We start from the raw sequence: 15981 nt of genomic DNA, 5'->3' as shown, positions 1-15981 counted from the left end.
AGGGCAGGGATCGAACCTGCAACCTCATGGTTCCTAGTCAGATTCGTTTACCACTGCGCCACGACAGGAACTCCGTGACCCTGGATTAAGCAAAGCTTTCTTAGATATGACACCAAAAGCTCAAGCAACCAAAGAAAAACAAATAAATTGGACTTCTTCAAAGAACACCATCAAGAAAGTAAAAAGATAAGCCACAGAATGGAAGAATAATTTGCAAATTAAACATCTGATAAAAGTACAATATTCAAAACATATAGAGAACTCTTATAACTCAACAATTAAAAAAAAAAAAGCCCAATTGAAAAATGGGCAAAGGATCTGAACAGACAGTTCTGCAAACACAAATGGCCAACACACAATGAAAAGATGATCAACATCATTAGTCATTAGGGAAATGCAAACCAAAATCACAATGAGATCACAACAACTAGGATGGCTATAATCAGAAAGACAAACAATAACATATGTTGGCAAGGATGTGGAAAAATTGGAACACTCATCCACTGCTAGTACAAATATAAAATAATGTAGCCACTTTAGAAAGAAATGATGAGGCAATTCCTCAGAAAGTTATATACAGACCTACCACGTAACTTAGTAATTTTATCCTTGGTTAAAGACTCAAGAGAAATGAAAACATGTACAAAAACCTGTACACAGATATTCACAACATCATTATTCAGAACAGTCAAAAGTGGAAACAGCCCAAAAATCCATCAACTGAAGAATGCATAAATAAAATATGGCAATGGGGTATTACTCAGCTATAAAAAGGAATAAAGAACTGAGAAATGCTATGACATGGATGAATGCTGAAAACATGCTACGTGAAAGAACCAAGACCCATATGGTGTATGATTCCATTTATATGAAATGTTCAGAACACGCAAATCCATAGTGATAAAAAAATCAATTAGTGGTTGCCCGAGACTGGAGGTGTCGGGGGAGAGATGAGAAAGCAACTGCTATTGGATACAAGATGTCTTTGGGGGTTGATGAAAATGTACTGGGATTAGCAGTAATGGCTGCACAACCTTGTGGATATAATAAAAGCCACTAAATCATACACTTCATAAGAGCGAATTTTTTAAGAGTGGATTTCATGATATAATACACCTCAATTAAAGAAAAAAGGAACAATAGCAGAACAAAAAGCAGCACAACTAAGGAATGAAGCAAATGCTCCTTTCTGACCCAATATTTCATATACACTCACTATGTTGCAGACCTATGCTGGCTGCTAGGACCCCTAAGATGAGTAAAACAAAGTCAATATACTCTCTTCAGCTCATTCTCCTTAGCCTACAAATGTCATACCTCTCAAGAGTAAAGCAGATTTGAAAATGCAAAAACAACCAATATAAGCCACAGACAATTCAAGAGAATGCAGATATTTACATCATACACTCTTCTAAGTTACCCAGAATTTTTTTTCTAGGTTTCACTAAAGACAGGGCAGGAGAAGTGATATGCTTCTGATACTAGTGTTAAATAACGTAATTGTTCTCCAGTGCTAATAAGAGCATTTTCTGAGAATTATTATTTAAATAGCTTCATTTCATTTACTTGAAATTTTTTATAAGCAATGTTTCTGATATATTTTTCTTGATCAAATCACTTTGAAAGTATTACTTTCTCACTGACTTCTAGATTCTCTATTTTTGACATTAAAAACCTCATAGTAGGGAGTTCCCACTGTGGCGCAGCAGAAACGAATCCTCCTAGGATCCACGAGGATGAGGGTTTGATCCCTGGCCCATGTTGCTGTGGCTGTGGGGTAGGCCGGCACCTGTAGCTCCAATATGAACCCTAGCCTGGGAACTTCGGGTATGCCATGGGTGTGGCCCTGAAAAGCCAAAAAAAAAAAGCCTCATAATAAACACAAATATCCCAAAAATAGACGCTTTTATATACAAAATCTATGTGAAAACTTATTTGTCTGTAATAAATCTACACAACAACAGAATTCTCTAAACTAAGAAATATGTTTTAGGCTCTAATCCCAGATTTTTATGAATCAGAGAAAACCTGATATTCTGATAAGAATGCTACGTTTCCACAAAAGAACTACTCACAAAAATCAAAGAATCAAATTTAGAGAGAAAAGTGTGTTGAACAGTACTTTACACAGTGCAAAAAAAAAAAAAGGTCATGTTCCACTTAACCTAAGAAATTAGGTATTTCTGACCATTTTAATATGCTATATTAACTTCCCAAAAGATAAAACTAAAATCTAGATTATAATTACCTTATCTTTGGCCTCAGGCAGTGTGATTTCTCTAGGTTCTATAAATGGTATTTCTCGAAAATGTGGAACACATCTGACTGTGTCTGGTACATAGTGTGTATGAAACAATGGTGGCATTGAGTATCTTCTTTCACCTGATAAAGGCACTATGTGGTTAACTATAGTTGGCTCTTGGTGGGGTGAATGGAAACGCTGCCGTTTACCATCAAGAGGAAGATTCTTTTCATCGCTTAATCTCCTGAAAACAAGCAATATACCTTAGTGATTAAAAATATAACTTTCTGGTAACAAATAAAAGACTATTTAAAATATAAAAATAACAGATGACAATACTGACTTTTTCAGCAAGGCCACATGATTATCGCTAAATGAATCTTAAAATACTTTTGCAGCACAAGAGATGTCTTAGAAAACACTTTGGAAAAATATGTAATAATGTGTACTGTTAAAAACAACAAACCACATATATATATTAGCTAGTCTCCTGCATTTGAACTAGTAACACAATATTTCATATCAGCACTGAAAACTTGACAAGAAAACTTTTATAAAATTGTTAACAATAAAAGATCTAAACTGTAACATAAGGAGGATATCATTAAGTGAACTGAATGCCACATATAAGAAAGGGCTCTTTGAATCCACTTATGTTCTGGTTAATCAGTAAGACCAAATTAAGAGATAGTAACTTTCTTAAAAAGCTTCAAAGACACCGTACAACTAAAGAAATTTGAGACTGAATCGTATTTCAGATAACAGCATTGTATTAATGCTAAATTTCTTGGGCATGACTGATGTTATTTTTGCTTATACAAAGAGATTATCTTTATTCTTAGGAGGAATGTACTGATGTGCTTTGGGGTAAAGTGAAATGATGCCAACAATCTTTCATACGTTTCAGAAAAAAGTAGAGGTAGGAAAGGAAAGAGGCGAATAAAACAAATCTAGCAGAACTTTGAAAAATCCAGGAAAACCAAATATGTGTTCATTCTACTATTCTTCAAATTTTGGAGGAGGCTTAAAATTTTTCAAAATAAAAAGGGGAAAATACTTTAAAAGGAATTATTTGTTGGGAAATAGGGTATTTATTTCATTGATACATTAAGTTGTTTATGCCACATGAAATTATCCAACTCATTTTAAACTCCAAAATTTTATGGGTCATGGCCACTTGAAGGTTGTATTTTCTCTTGGGATTACATCAATTCTTCTCTCCTTGACCCACAAAATAACTGGAACTCCTCCTACTCAAACATAAAGGTTATATAGTGCCAAAAACTTAAGTTTGTATTTAATGTTACTTTTAAAACAAAATTTAGAGCTTTATATGCTCAATGTCTTCTATGGAGAATGTCAATTTTAGTTTTAAAAATACAGGGAGTTCTGGGGTTTCCAACATGGCTCAGTGGTTAGCCCAACTAGTATCCATGAGGACATGGGTCTGATCTATGGCCTTGCTCAGGGGGTTAAGGATCCACCGTTCCCATGAGCTGTGGTGTAGGTCACAGACACTGCTCGAATCCACCGTTGCTGTATCTGTGGCAAAGGCTGGTAGCTACAGCTCTGATTTGACCCCTAACCTGGGAACCTCCATGAGCCACAGGTTCGGCCCTAAAAAGACAGAAAAAAAAAAAAAAAAAAAAAAAAAAAATACAGGGAATTCCTTGGTGGCCTAGCAATTAAAGCATCTGGCATTGTCACTGCTGTGGCTTAGGTCACTATTGTGAGGCAGGTTCAATCCCTAGTCCAGGAACCTTTTCATGTTGCCAGGGCAGCCAAAAATAATAAAGGAGTTCCTGCTGTGGCACAGATGATTAAGGATTCAGCACTGTCTCTGTGGTGGTACAGGTTCCATCCCTGGTCCGGCACAGTGGGTTAAGGATCCAGCATTGCCACAACTGTGAAATAGGCCACATCTGCAGCTCAGATGCGATCCCTAGCCTGGGAACTTTCATATGCCATGAGTGTGACCCTCCCTACACCCCAAAAGATAAAATAATAATAAATATAAATGAAAAGATGTATAACTAATGGACTTTATTTTCCTTGATGTTTCACAAATGGGCTATCATGGCAATTTCTAAAAAAAAATAAAAATTTGAATAAAATCAATACTTTAAGCATTAATATACAGTTTTCCACAATGACAACTCTGATGAACAATTCACAACATAGTGCTTCTAAGTATGGGATCTAGATCTGGACCACCAGGGTTCAAATCCCAGCTATGCTACTTCTACCTAAATAACCAGTTCATTACTTCTGTGTGCTTCATACAGCTTTCTCCTCAACACAAGAAGGGTGAGAGAATTTACCTGATAAAGTGTTGCAAAACTTAGTCAACTCATTATTTGCAAAGACCTCAGAATAATGCCTACTACATATGTAAGTGATTGGTAATTCTTAGCTAGTGTTACTTCTAATTTGACATAAAAGTTGTGGAATGTTATATAGGCTTTAAATAGCAATATCTTGCAATATTGCCAAATCTTATTTTATCAGTCACCCCTAAAGTTCTATCATAATCACACTGTAATAATTCAATTTCTTTCAATCAAAGTGGTTAAAATTGTTTCCTGACTTTTCTATGGAAAGCTTTATATCATGTGGAAATTTTACTATAATATTTACCACAGAAACTTACTGGTGTAAGATAAATCAAATAGTAAGCTTTACTAAAAAGAAGGTGTTCTAGGCTGAATTATGTCCTCTCAAATCCATATGTTTAAGTCTTAACCACTAGTACTTTAAAATGTGACTGTATTTGGACGTGGGTCCTTTAAAGAAGTAATTAAGTTAAAATGGGGTTATTAGAGTAAGCCCTAATCCAATATATAACTAGTGTCTTCAGAAGAACAGATTAGGACACAGAAAACACAGACAGAGGGATGACCATGTGAGGACACAGAGAGAAGGCAGCCATCTATACGCTAAAGAGGGAGGCCTCAGTGGAAATCAAACCTGCCAACACCTTGACCTTGGACTTCTAGCCACCAGAATTGTGAGAAAATAAATTTCTATTGTTTAGGCCACCCAGTCTTTTCTACTTTGTTATGGGAGCCCTAGCAAACAGATACACAAACCCACCTGACTTAGTTAAAAATCTCAGTTAACAGTAGTTATATGATGATAGTTATCCCTAAAAATGTCTAAATACTTAGAAGTTTTAAAATTCTATTTCAGGACTGGTAACATAAGTCCAAGAAAACAAAATTCAGGGCACAGTGTCTATTCAACTTTAATACAAGATACATTGTTGAACAGTTCCCCAAAATACAATTTTTTCCTTTAAAATATGTAAGGAATACTTACTTCCTCCCTCGAAATAATGGGGAAGCTGAGGTCTGTATTGGACTGACATTTCCATATGTCAACTGCTGTAATGACACAGCTCTAGACAAGCTACCAAAAACAAAGAAAAAACAGTAATAGTACACATTTTTCCTTAAAAACAAAAAACTAATTTCAGAAAAACTAAACAGTTCACCGATCCAAAGAAAATAAGACATGATCACATTTTCTCTAATGCCAAATGTTTCACTTAAAAAGGATTTGTGTCATATAGAAAAATGAAATTTACAAATGATATAAGCCAAAATAACACTATACTTACTCTGTATTTTGAAAGTTGAACTGTGCATCTATAAGCTGCTGGTGTGAATAAGGACTTGGTGACAGGGTGAAGAAGGTATTATGTTGTTGATGGTTTGGAGTAAAAGGCGGGCGACCCAAAATTGAGTTTGGGAACATGCTCTTGTTCACGAAAAGTGAACATGTATTCTTCTACCTGGAATAGTTTTAAAAAATAACTTGTTATAGCTTAAAGACATTGAAGTCGTTGAAAATAAGTTATTAATTTGCTATTTAATAAACAATTAGTTATCAAGTTAGGGATTTCATTTGCAAAGTTATTTTTTATGAAGTTTAAATAGATCTCCTCAGTCACACCCTAAATAACAAAAAAATTTCTAATAACAAATTTTAAATCTATTATTAACCATATTATCCAAAGCATAATAAAATTCATGCAAGTTTCTAATTTTATGATGAATTCATCCTACTAAGTTTACCTTAGTATCAAGAAATCTTTTAGAAATCAAGTTAACACCACTATACACTGATAATAAAAAGAGACCACCTAATACAGATACTTAATGAAATCATACAATTTCTTACATGTATTCTCAATCTAGTTTATTCAAAGGTAGAAGCCAACATATGACAACCTGATTCCCAGGACTGAGACCCTACAGATCTGATCAAACATGGAAAAACATTTGTATCGTCTAATAACTATTTATAAAATTCTGAGATTCCCCTCAAAGTCTAAATAACTTATTAAAAAAATTCAAATAAAAGAGCTTATTCCATAGAAATGGGGAAAACCTATATATAAAACAATCAGAATTGTTCACTGCCCCAGGAAGGAGACTACATATTTACTGTTTGCAATGACTGACACCTAAAGGCTGTAAATGTAAAAAGAGTAGGTTAAGAAAAAAGCTGAAAATCATTATTAAGTAAAGGCTACCAAGTGAAAATAGGATCTCCAGCCTACACTCCCAATTCGGGCAACTAGAAAACTCAACTATGGAATAATGGAAAAAGAAATCATATAATACAATAATGCAAGAACCTATAGCATAGTAAAAGTCATTCATCAAGAAAAATTTAAGCCTGCTAGCAACCTACAATGAAGTCTACTACTGAATCCATGCACACAGAGGCTTCCAATTTAGATTTTTAGTTAGAAAACAGGCATACGTGAATCACCAGAAATTAAAATTTTTCAAAATTAAAAAAAAAATTTTAAAGCTCTAAGAATTAACAGTAACTACACCTAGAACAAATGAAAACTAAGGAAAAAAAACTCCATAATTAATGAAAAAAACACTGCATAAGTAAAATAAGAATGTGCAGTTTAAAAAGCAGAAGGGGCTCTTGGAAATCACATATCTGAAAGCAGAAATATCCAGCAGGTTAAGGATCCAGTGTTGCCATGAGCTGTGGTATAGGTTGCAGATGCACCTCAGATACTGCATTGCTGTGGTTGTGGTGTAGGCCGGCGGCTACAGCTCCAATTAGACCCCTAGCCTGGGAACCTCCATATGCTGTGGGGACAGCCCTAAAAAAGACAAAAAGACAAAAAAAAAAAAAAAAAAAAATATATATATATATATATATATATCCAGCAGAAAGCTAAAAGATAACATTGAGGAAAGAACAAAAAGGAAAAATAATTGGTGGGGACAGACAGAAGGCTCAACATTAGGAGAAGAAAATATAAGAGAACCAAATGATGTGATACAGCATCCAAGACAACAGAAGCCCCAAGAAGAATGGAGAAAACACAGAGAAGGAAATTACCAAGTAAATAAAACAAGAAAATGTCCAGGACTGAAGAACACCAATCCTTAAATTGAAAGGACTCGAGGAGTATAAAGCACAATTTAAAATCTATATAATGAAATAATAAATAGTATATATATACATACACATATATAAAAGCATATTACAGTGAAATTTCAGACTATCAAGAGGCTTACAAATATTAGAGAAAGAAAATGTTATAAACAAAGGGATGGTAGTTAAAATGGCTTTGGCCCTCTCAAGAACAGTGGAAATAAGACAAGGAAGTAAATGCCTTTAAGGCTCTGAAGGAAATACTTTCAAGCTATAATTCTATACCCAGCTATGCTATCAGTGCAAAAGGAAAATTAAAAACGTTTTGAAACATGTAAGTTATCAGAAAAAGAAAATATGGGCTCTAGGAAAAGGGAGATCTGATGCAGGGCAGAGACAAACTAAACTCCCCAGGATGACAATAAAGGGAAGCTAACAGCTAAAAAAATCACATAGACAGAGGGCTTCAAGAAGATATCCAAGGAGGAAAAAAATTAACTGGTAGATTACCTGATATATATGACCATAGAGACAAGTTTGGCTAATAGAGCTGAAATAATTATAAGAAAAATGCACAAAGTTAAACACAGATTACGAAACTACAGAAAAAACACACTCGAAAGGTCATATAAAAAAGGACATATAATCAGTTACCTATGTGGTTCTCTTAATAATATGAACATTGAAAATACTGATTTAGGAGTTCCCATGGCGCAGCATAAACAAATCCGACTAGGAACCATGAGGTTGCAGGTTCAATCCCTGGCATCACTCAGTGGGTTAAGGATCTGACATTCACAGACATGGCGTGGATCTGACATTCACAGACATGGCGTGGATCTGATGTTGCTGTGGCTGTGGTGTAGGCCGACAGCTACAGCTCTGATTTGACCCCTAGCCTGGGAAACTCCATATACCACAAGAGTGGCCCAAAGAGCAAAAAAAAAAAAAAAAAAAAAATAGTAAGAAGACCTAAATAGACAATTCTCCAAAGATAGATAAATGGCCAAAAAGCACATGAAAACATGCTTAACATCACTAATTATTAGAGAAATGCAAATCAAAACTAAAATGAGGTATCACTTCAAACCAGTCAGAATGGCCATCATCAAAAATTCTACAGACAATAAATGCTTAAGAGTGTGGAGAAAAGGGAACCTTCCTACACTGTTGGTGGGAATGTAAACTGATGCAGCCACTATGGAAAACAGTATGGAGTTTTCTTAAAAGACTAAATACAGAACTACCATATGATCTAGCAATCCCACTCTGGACAAAACTTTCATTCAAAAAGATACATGTGGAGTTCCAGTGGTGGCTCAGTGGTTAACGAATCTGACTAGGAACCATGAGGTTATAAGTTCAATCCCTGGCCTTGACCAGTGGGTTAAGGAGCCGGTGTTACCGTGAGCTGTGGTATAGGATGCAGACATGACCCGGATCTGGCGTTGCTATGGCTGTGGCATAGGCCGGCAGCTATAGCTCCGATTTGACCCCTAGCCTGGGAACTTACATGTGTCGTGGGTGCGGCCCTAGAAAAGACAAAAAGAAAAAAAAAAAAGATACATGCACCCCTATGTTCACTACAGTACTATTCACAATAGCCAAGACTTGGAAACAACCTAAATATCCAGATTTAGGACAGATAAATGGATTAAGGTGAATGGATTAAGAAGATGTGGTGCATATACACAATGGAATACTATTTAGCAATTAAAAAAAAGCAAAATGCCATTTGCAGCAACACCAGTAGAACTGGAGATTCTTATACTAAGTGACGTAATTCATAAAGAGAAAGACAAATACCAATTGATATCATTTATATACGGAATATAAAATACAGCACGTGGAGTTCCCATCGTGGCACAGCAGAAATGAATCCAACTAGGAACCATGAGGTTGGTGGTTTGATCCCTGGCCTTGCTCAGTGGGTTAAGGATCTGGGCATTGCCCTGAGCTGTGGTGTAGGTCGCAGATGTGGCTCAGATCCCGCATTGCTGTGGCTGTGGTGTAGGCTGGCAACTGCAGCTCAGATTGGACCCCTAGCCTGGGAACCTCCATATGCTGCAGGTATGGCCCTAAAAAAGACAAAAGACAAAAAAATAAAATAAAATACAGCACAAATGAACCTATCTACAGAAAGGAAACAAACCCATGGACATCGAGAATAGACTTGTGATCGTCAAGGGGAAGGGGAAGGGAGTGGGATGGACTGGGAGTTTAGGGTTAGTAGATGTAAACTATTACATTTAGAGTGGATAAGCAATGAGGTCCTGTTGTATAGGACAGGGAACTCTATCCAATCATGTGTGATGAAACAAGACAGAAGATAATGTGAGAAAAAGAATGTATATATATATATGTATATTTATATATGAATGACTGGGACACTGGTACAGCAGCAGCTGACAGAATATTGTAATCCACTATAACAAAAAAAAATTTTTTTTTAACTCCCTGTAAAGGATTTCCCTTGTAGCACAGCAGGTTACAGATGCAACATCAGTAGCATCACTGCAGCAGAGAGATCTCTGGCCCAGGAACTCCCACCTGCCACAGACAATGACAACCCCCCCCCAATCTGCAAAAAAAAAAAAAGATTCCCTGAAAAGTGGAATAGCCCTAGTATTAAAATCAGAACTGTAGTGGCTAAATCAATTTATCTTTATCCAGTCACTTTGTCCGATTTCTTTGAACCACTACAGTCATTTCCAAAATGCAAAAAGTCTAATTCCTAAATCCATCGGACCCGCTGTCAAATCACCTACAGGAAAAAAGATATTTTTTTCAAGAATTAGAGCCCTTGGAGTTCCCGTCGTGGCACAGTGGTTAACAAATCCGACTAGGAACCATGAGGTTGCAGGTTCGATCCCTGGCCTTGCTCAGTGGGTTAAGGATCTGGCATTGCCCTGAGCTGTGGTGTAGGTTGCAGACGCGGCTCGGATCCCACGTTGCTGTGGCTCTGGCGTGTCTACAGCTCTGATTCGACCCCTAGCCTGGGAAACTCCTTATGTCAAGGGTGCGGCCCAAGAAATGGCAAAAAGACAAAAAAAAAAAAAAAAAAAAAAAAGAATTAGAGCCCTTGATCCCTGGCTTGGGGAAACTTCCACAAGCCCTAACTCGGCCAAAAAAAAAAAAAAAAAAGAATTAGATTCCATTCAAGTGTTAAAAAATAATCAAGCCATATGACTCCAAAGGACATTTCTTAATTAACTGAAAATGGTCTCTTCCACATGGAGCATTTTCTGATCAGACAAAATTGAGACTATTCACAAAAACAAAGTAATATTACTATTACTAGCTATTAAGCAGTACATATTAAGAGCCTTCTGGCTGTTAAGGCCATGTGAAAAGCCTTGTGGTAATAAAGCATACAATATGAGGGGATTTACAAGAATAGCTGTAGTTACAAACACACATACTTGGTCTTCAATAATCATCTTTCCAAACAAAACCATATACCACACATTTGTTAAGTTGCCACTTTAGCTTGACTTTTAGTTTCTCTTTCGTGTTCACTCTTTTAGTATACCAATAAAAATAAACAACTGCTATTTTAAACAAAGAGCTGAGAGACCTCAAACAAGGCAGGGATCCGGGATAATCCAGAATTTGTGAGACACATAAACTCCTCCTGTTCTAGCCTAGAAAGAGAGATGAAGAGCCTACCTATAAAGGCTGAACGGGGCAAAAATAAAGGGGTTAAACAACAATCGGACGGCGTCCTAACCTGTGCATTTTCCCCATAAAACTAAGAACTGAGGCAATTTCACAACCGTTTAATGAAGTCTTAAATTTTAAAGGACTGACCCAGATATTTACCTTAGTTCCTCACCACCCTTTCAAACACCATGCAGGGTCCCAAGACAATCTTCTTCGTTCGGTCCTAGACTGAGAGCGGGGTGCGAGAAAGGAAAAGGAATGAAAAACGTAAATGAGTTCCTAAGATTCTTCAGAAAGTATAGAAGCCTGGGGACCGCCCATACGACTAGGATACCTCCCACGCCAAACAGTACAGTTTCAGAAAAAGTTCCCGGCGTCCCGCCCCCCACCCGAGCCTACAAGGTTGCTTTCCTCTTTGAAACCTCCTAACTCACAAGCGTTCTACGGGCACCGCCCGCCCAGGAGCCTCACGGCCGGAGCAGCGACGGCCCGGCGCGCTCGGTCCCAGCTTTCCGCCCGAGCCAGTAGTGGCCCGCGTGGGGTGGCTAGGCCCGGCTGCGGATCCGGATTGCGATCAAAATTCCGGGCTCGGCGGTCGGGGAGAAGCGACCCAAGAAAAGGCAGGGCCAACAAGGGTGTGGGAGCTCGGGGGCAAGATACGGAAGACCAAAAAGTCGCCGAAAAAAGCGGCGTAGAAAGCCCCTTCGGAAACACCCGGAAGACCGTCCTGACCCCGGATGGGAACAGCGAGCAGGGAGAGAGAGGTCATACTTCCGGTAGCCGCCTCGCTCGCTCGCTCCCGGGAACTCTTTGCTCGAGTGCGCAGGTGCACAGATGCCGGGATTCTAGCTGCCACAATAGGCGGCTGGGCGGCTGCGAGCGCGAGTACGGGAAGGGATGGTACAGCCCAGGAGCTTCGCTTCACCTCACTGCCCAAGCTCACAATGTGATAATCATTTTTTACCGGTCTTTCCTGTCTCAGCCGGTTGACTCCTCCATGGAGAAAATTTCCTGGCCAAGTTTTCCCTTACCCTTCTGCACTAACCAATATTAAGCTTTACTTGTTTTTTCCCCATTAATAAACTGAGAACTATTTGGGAATAAACATGCCTTATTCATCTATAAAGCCCAGACTCAGCTCCCTGCCCGTTAATGACTAACATTCGCTAATTCAACAAATATTTAATATTTCTTCTTGAGTGAGCTTTAATAGTTGTGAAGATATATCTAAGTTGTTGAATTTATTCATAGAAATCTGTTAACGATATTCCTTTACTGTCTTTTTTAAATCTATAGCATCTCATTCCCTCATTCCTGGTATTTGTAATTTGTGTCTTTTCTTCTTGTCAATCTGACAAAAGGCATATTTACTGATTTCAGATCTCAAAGTCAGCTTTTGTGTGCATAGATTTCCTTTCTTTTTCTTTTCTCTTGTGTTGATTTCTGCTATTATGTTTGCTTCCTTCTGCTTTTTTTTTTTTTTTTTTTTTTTTGGTCTTTTTTCTTTAGGGCTGCACCCGAGGCACATGGAGGTTACCAGGCTAGGAGTCTAATCAGAGCTGTTGCTGCTAGCCTACATCAGAGCCACAGCAAGGCCAGATCCCAGCCATGTCTGCCACCAACACCATAGCTCATGGCAACGCTGGATCCTTAACCCACTGAGTGAGGCCAGGGATCGAACCCGCAACCTCATGGTTCTTAGTCGGATCTGCCTCCACTGCACCACGACGGGAACTCCTTCTGCTTTTTTTATTTTTGAAGTTTTGAAAATTAATTTTCCAATTTCTTGGAAACTGAGGTCATTGATCTGAGATGTTTCTTCTTTGTAATACAAGCACTTAGTGGTATAAGTTTCCCTCAAAGTACTGTGTTAGCTGCATCTCCCAGATTTTAATATGTTGTGTTTTCATTTTACTTAATTTCAGAATACTTTCTAATTTCCCTATAGTTTTTTTCTTTGATCTGTGGTTTACTTATGTGTTACTTAGTCTCCAAGTATCAGATTTTCAAGATATTTCTGTTGATTTCTAACTTAATCCCATTATTATCAAAGAACATACTTCATAAAATTTGAATTATTTTACATTTATTGAGACTTGTTCTGTTGCTCTGTCTTGGTAAATATTCAGTGTATATTTAAAATAAATGTATATTCTGCAGCTGTTGGGTTAAATGCTCTACAAATGTCAATCACATCACATTGCCTGATTTATATTTCTTCAAATGTAAATCCTGTGAAGGATTTAGAACACACTTACTGATTTTCTGTCTACTTATTGTATTAATTGTTAAGAAAGGAGTGCTGAAATCCCTGATTATAATTATGGATTTTTCTACTTCATTTTGCTGTTCTATCAGTTCTTGCTTCATGAATTGTAAAGCTTTGCTGTTAGTTGCATAACATTTAGAATTATTCTATTATTTAGGTGAATTTATCCTTAATTAAATTGAATATGAAAATTATTTTGTCATTATGAAATGATCCACTTTATAAATGACCCCCTTTTTTCCAGGTAATACTTTTTGCCCTAATCGTACTCCATCTGATGTTAATATAGTACCTCTGGCTTTCTTTTTTAGTAGTAACATGGTTTATTTTTAATTCCAATGCTACAAAAGTCCTCCAGGAAATTGAAGGACTTCCCAGTTCATTCTGGAAGGTCAGCACTACTTTGATACCCAAACTCAAGATGTTACAAGAAAAGAAAACCACAGGCCAATAGCCTCATAAACATAAATGCAACAATTCTTCACAAAATTCTAGCTATTCATGTTCTACAATGTATAAAAAAGATAATACAATATGCCCAAATGAGGGCTTATCCCAGAAATGCTAGGCTGAATTAACATTGAAAAATCAAACAATATATTTCACTATTGACTAAGACTAAGAAAGAAAAACTGTATGATTGTCTCCTCCCCTAGCACAGTGTTGGCCCCTGCTGCACTTAACCCCCAGCTTTGGGACAGAGTCAAGGAAGAATGACAACAGAAAGGGACTTGAAGTTTTTGATGACGTGGTTTTTGTGATTGTCAACTTTATATTTGGCATATGATTGACATCACGAGCTCTTCTGTGATGTGGAGTCATCTATAATTTCTAGATTTGGATGTGGTAATGTGGAATAGAATAGAGAGATGGATAAAAATAGGACCACTATTCTATGTTGTATCTGTTATATGCAATCTCATCTGCGGCATCTTGGGGATGGAGTAGTAAACAAAATTACCACAGTCCCTACTCTCATGTAGCTTACAGGGGCAGAGAGAATAACCTTGACAAATTCAGAAAACAAAAATTCAGGAGTTCCCATTGTGGTTCAGTGGTAACAAATCTTTGAGGATTCAGTCCCTGGCCCTGCTCAGTAACGTAAGGATCCAGCATTGCCGTGAGCTGTGGTATAGGTCAAAGACTCAGATCTGGCATGGCTGTGGTGTAGGCCAGCAGCTGCAGCTCTGATTAGACCCCTAGCCTGGGAACTTTCATATGCCTAGGGCACAGCCCTAAAAAGACAGACAGACAGAAAAAAAGAAAGAAGGGAGGGAAGAAGGAAAGGAGGGAGGGAAGGAAAGAAGAAAGAAAAAGAAAGAAAACAAAAATTTAATTTTAATGGTGAGAACCAAGAAAAGGAAAATACATGTTGCTATAAGAGCAAATAACCAGGGAATCTAATCTATGGTGGAGGGCAAGATGACTAAGGCTGTGCCCTAATCAGATCTCCTGTATGGGGAGCATAGTTGACTGACAACCCAGATGCTGCCTCTCTGGATCTACCACCTCATTTTGAGATTGAGGCCATGCCCCTGAGCTGCACCCGTGACTGAGCACAGCAGAGATGCTCTAGCCCACCCATTCCTGCAGGACAAAGGATCCCTCTAATGGGCACTTCTGGCTTGGGAACTCTGCTTTTGTGTAGCCAAAATGTTCTAAGAAGAGTGCTGTGGTCTTTTTCTACCCAATTCTCCTTCCTTCTCCTTCTATGGATGTCACACTTGTATTGGAACCTGAAGCTTTCCTTGCCTACTCGTGCTTTCTCCCTTTTATCTTCTACAGGGATCTCCCCTAATAAATCTCTTGCGTGTCTAATCCTGTCTTGGCACTCACTTCTTGGAGGATCTGAACTAACACAGAAGCTTTCCCTGAGAAAACACCATTTACACTGAGACCTAAAGGAGTAGAAGTTGGATTAAAATGTGAGGGAAGAAAGAGAACAGCCCTAAGTTAGACAGGAGCTTGGCACAGTGCCTGGCACATGGTTAGTGGTCAATAGATGTTGCTTCACCAAATGGAATGCAAAGTGCTTTATGTAGGGCATGTAGTGATTCCTCATAAACAATTTTACAAAGGGAGCTCTATTGTTATCCCTGTTTCACAAATGACAAAAAGGAGGATCAGAGTTGTAAAGTAACTTGCCTAAGGTCAGGTAGTAATTGAAAAGTACAGCTAGGATACAAACTTCGATTTGTTTGTTTCCAAGCCTGTTATTTTTAACTGCTTAACTATCAAGTTATACTGGCCACTTCAGAGGAGTTGAAAATGGGCTTTAAGAAGAAAATGCCGGGAGTTCTCGTGGTGGTGCAGTGGAAACAACTCGACTAGGAACCATGAGGTTACGGGTTCGATCCATGGCCTCACCCAGTGGGTTAAGGATCTGGTGTTGCTGTGA

General features: G+C 37.9%; 1 protein-coding gene across 36 annotated transcripts in view; it reads right to left on the bottom strand.

Annotated features, from left to right (window-relative positions):
• The window catches only part of TENT2 (terminal nucleotidyltransferase 2), a 133984-nt gene that overhangs the window by 47826 nt on the left and 70177 nt on the right, over positions 1–15981 (bottom strand). For 19 of the 36 annotated variants that reach the window (XR_002341756.2, XR_014838136.1, XR_014838135.1 and 16 more), the window contains exons 1-5: positions 11749–12053; positions 11474–11542; positions 5862–6035; positions 5561–5650; positions 2249–2486 (exon numbers count right to left, since the gene is read on the bottom strand). Coding sequence is in view for 12 of the 36 variants with exons in the window: in XM_003123752.7 (XP_003123800.1) it covers positions 2249–2486; positions 5561–5650; positions 5862–5998 (465 nt within the window). In the remaining 24 variants the exon portion in view is untranslated. Of the gene's footprint in view, positions 1–2248; positions 2487–5560; positions 5651–5861; positions 6036–11473; positions 11543–11748; positions 12054–15981 lie in introns of those variants that run through there. The other 17 variants (XR_002341757.2, XR_014838137.1, XR_002341775.2 and 14 more) reach the window with 2 other exon arrangements.

Source organism: Sus scrofa, chromosome 2 (assembly GCF_054392235.1).
Source record: "Sus scrofa isolate SSC_HxYL_T2T_F1_AM1 chromosome 2, Sscrofa_HxYL_maternal_Yorkshire_Landrace_v2.0, whole genome shotgun sequence".
In the NCBI taxonomy this organism is placed as follows: Eukaryota; Metazoa; Chordata; class Mammalia; order Artiodactyla; family Suidae; genus Sus; species Sus scrofa.
The sequence above is the reverse complement of the archived record's forward strand: the minus strand, read 5'-3'. Positions and strand labels throughout refer to the sequence as shown.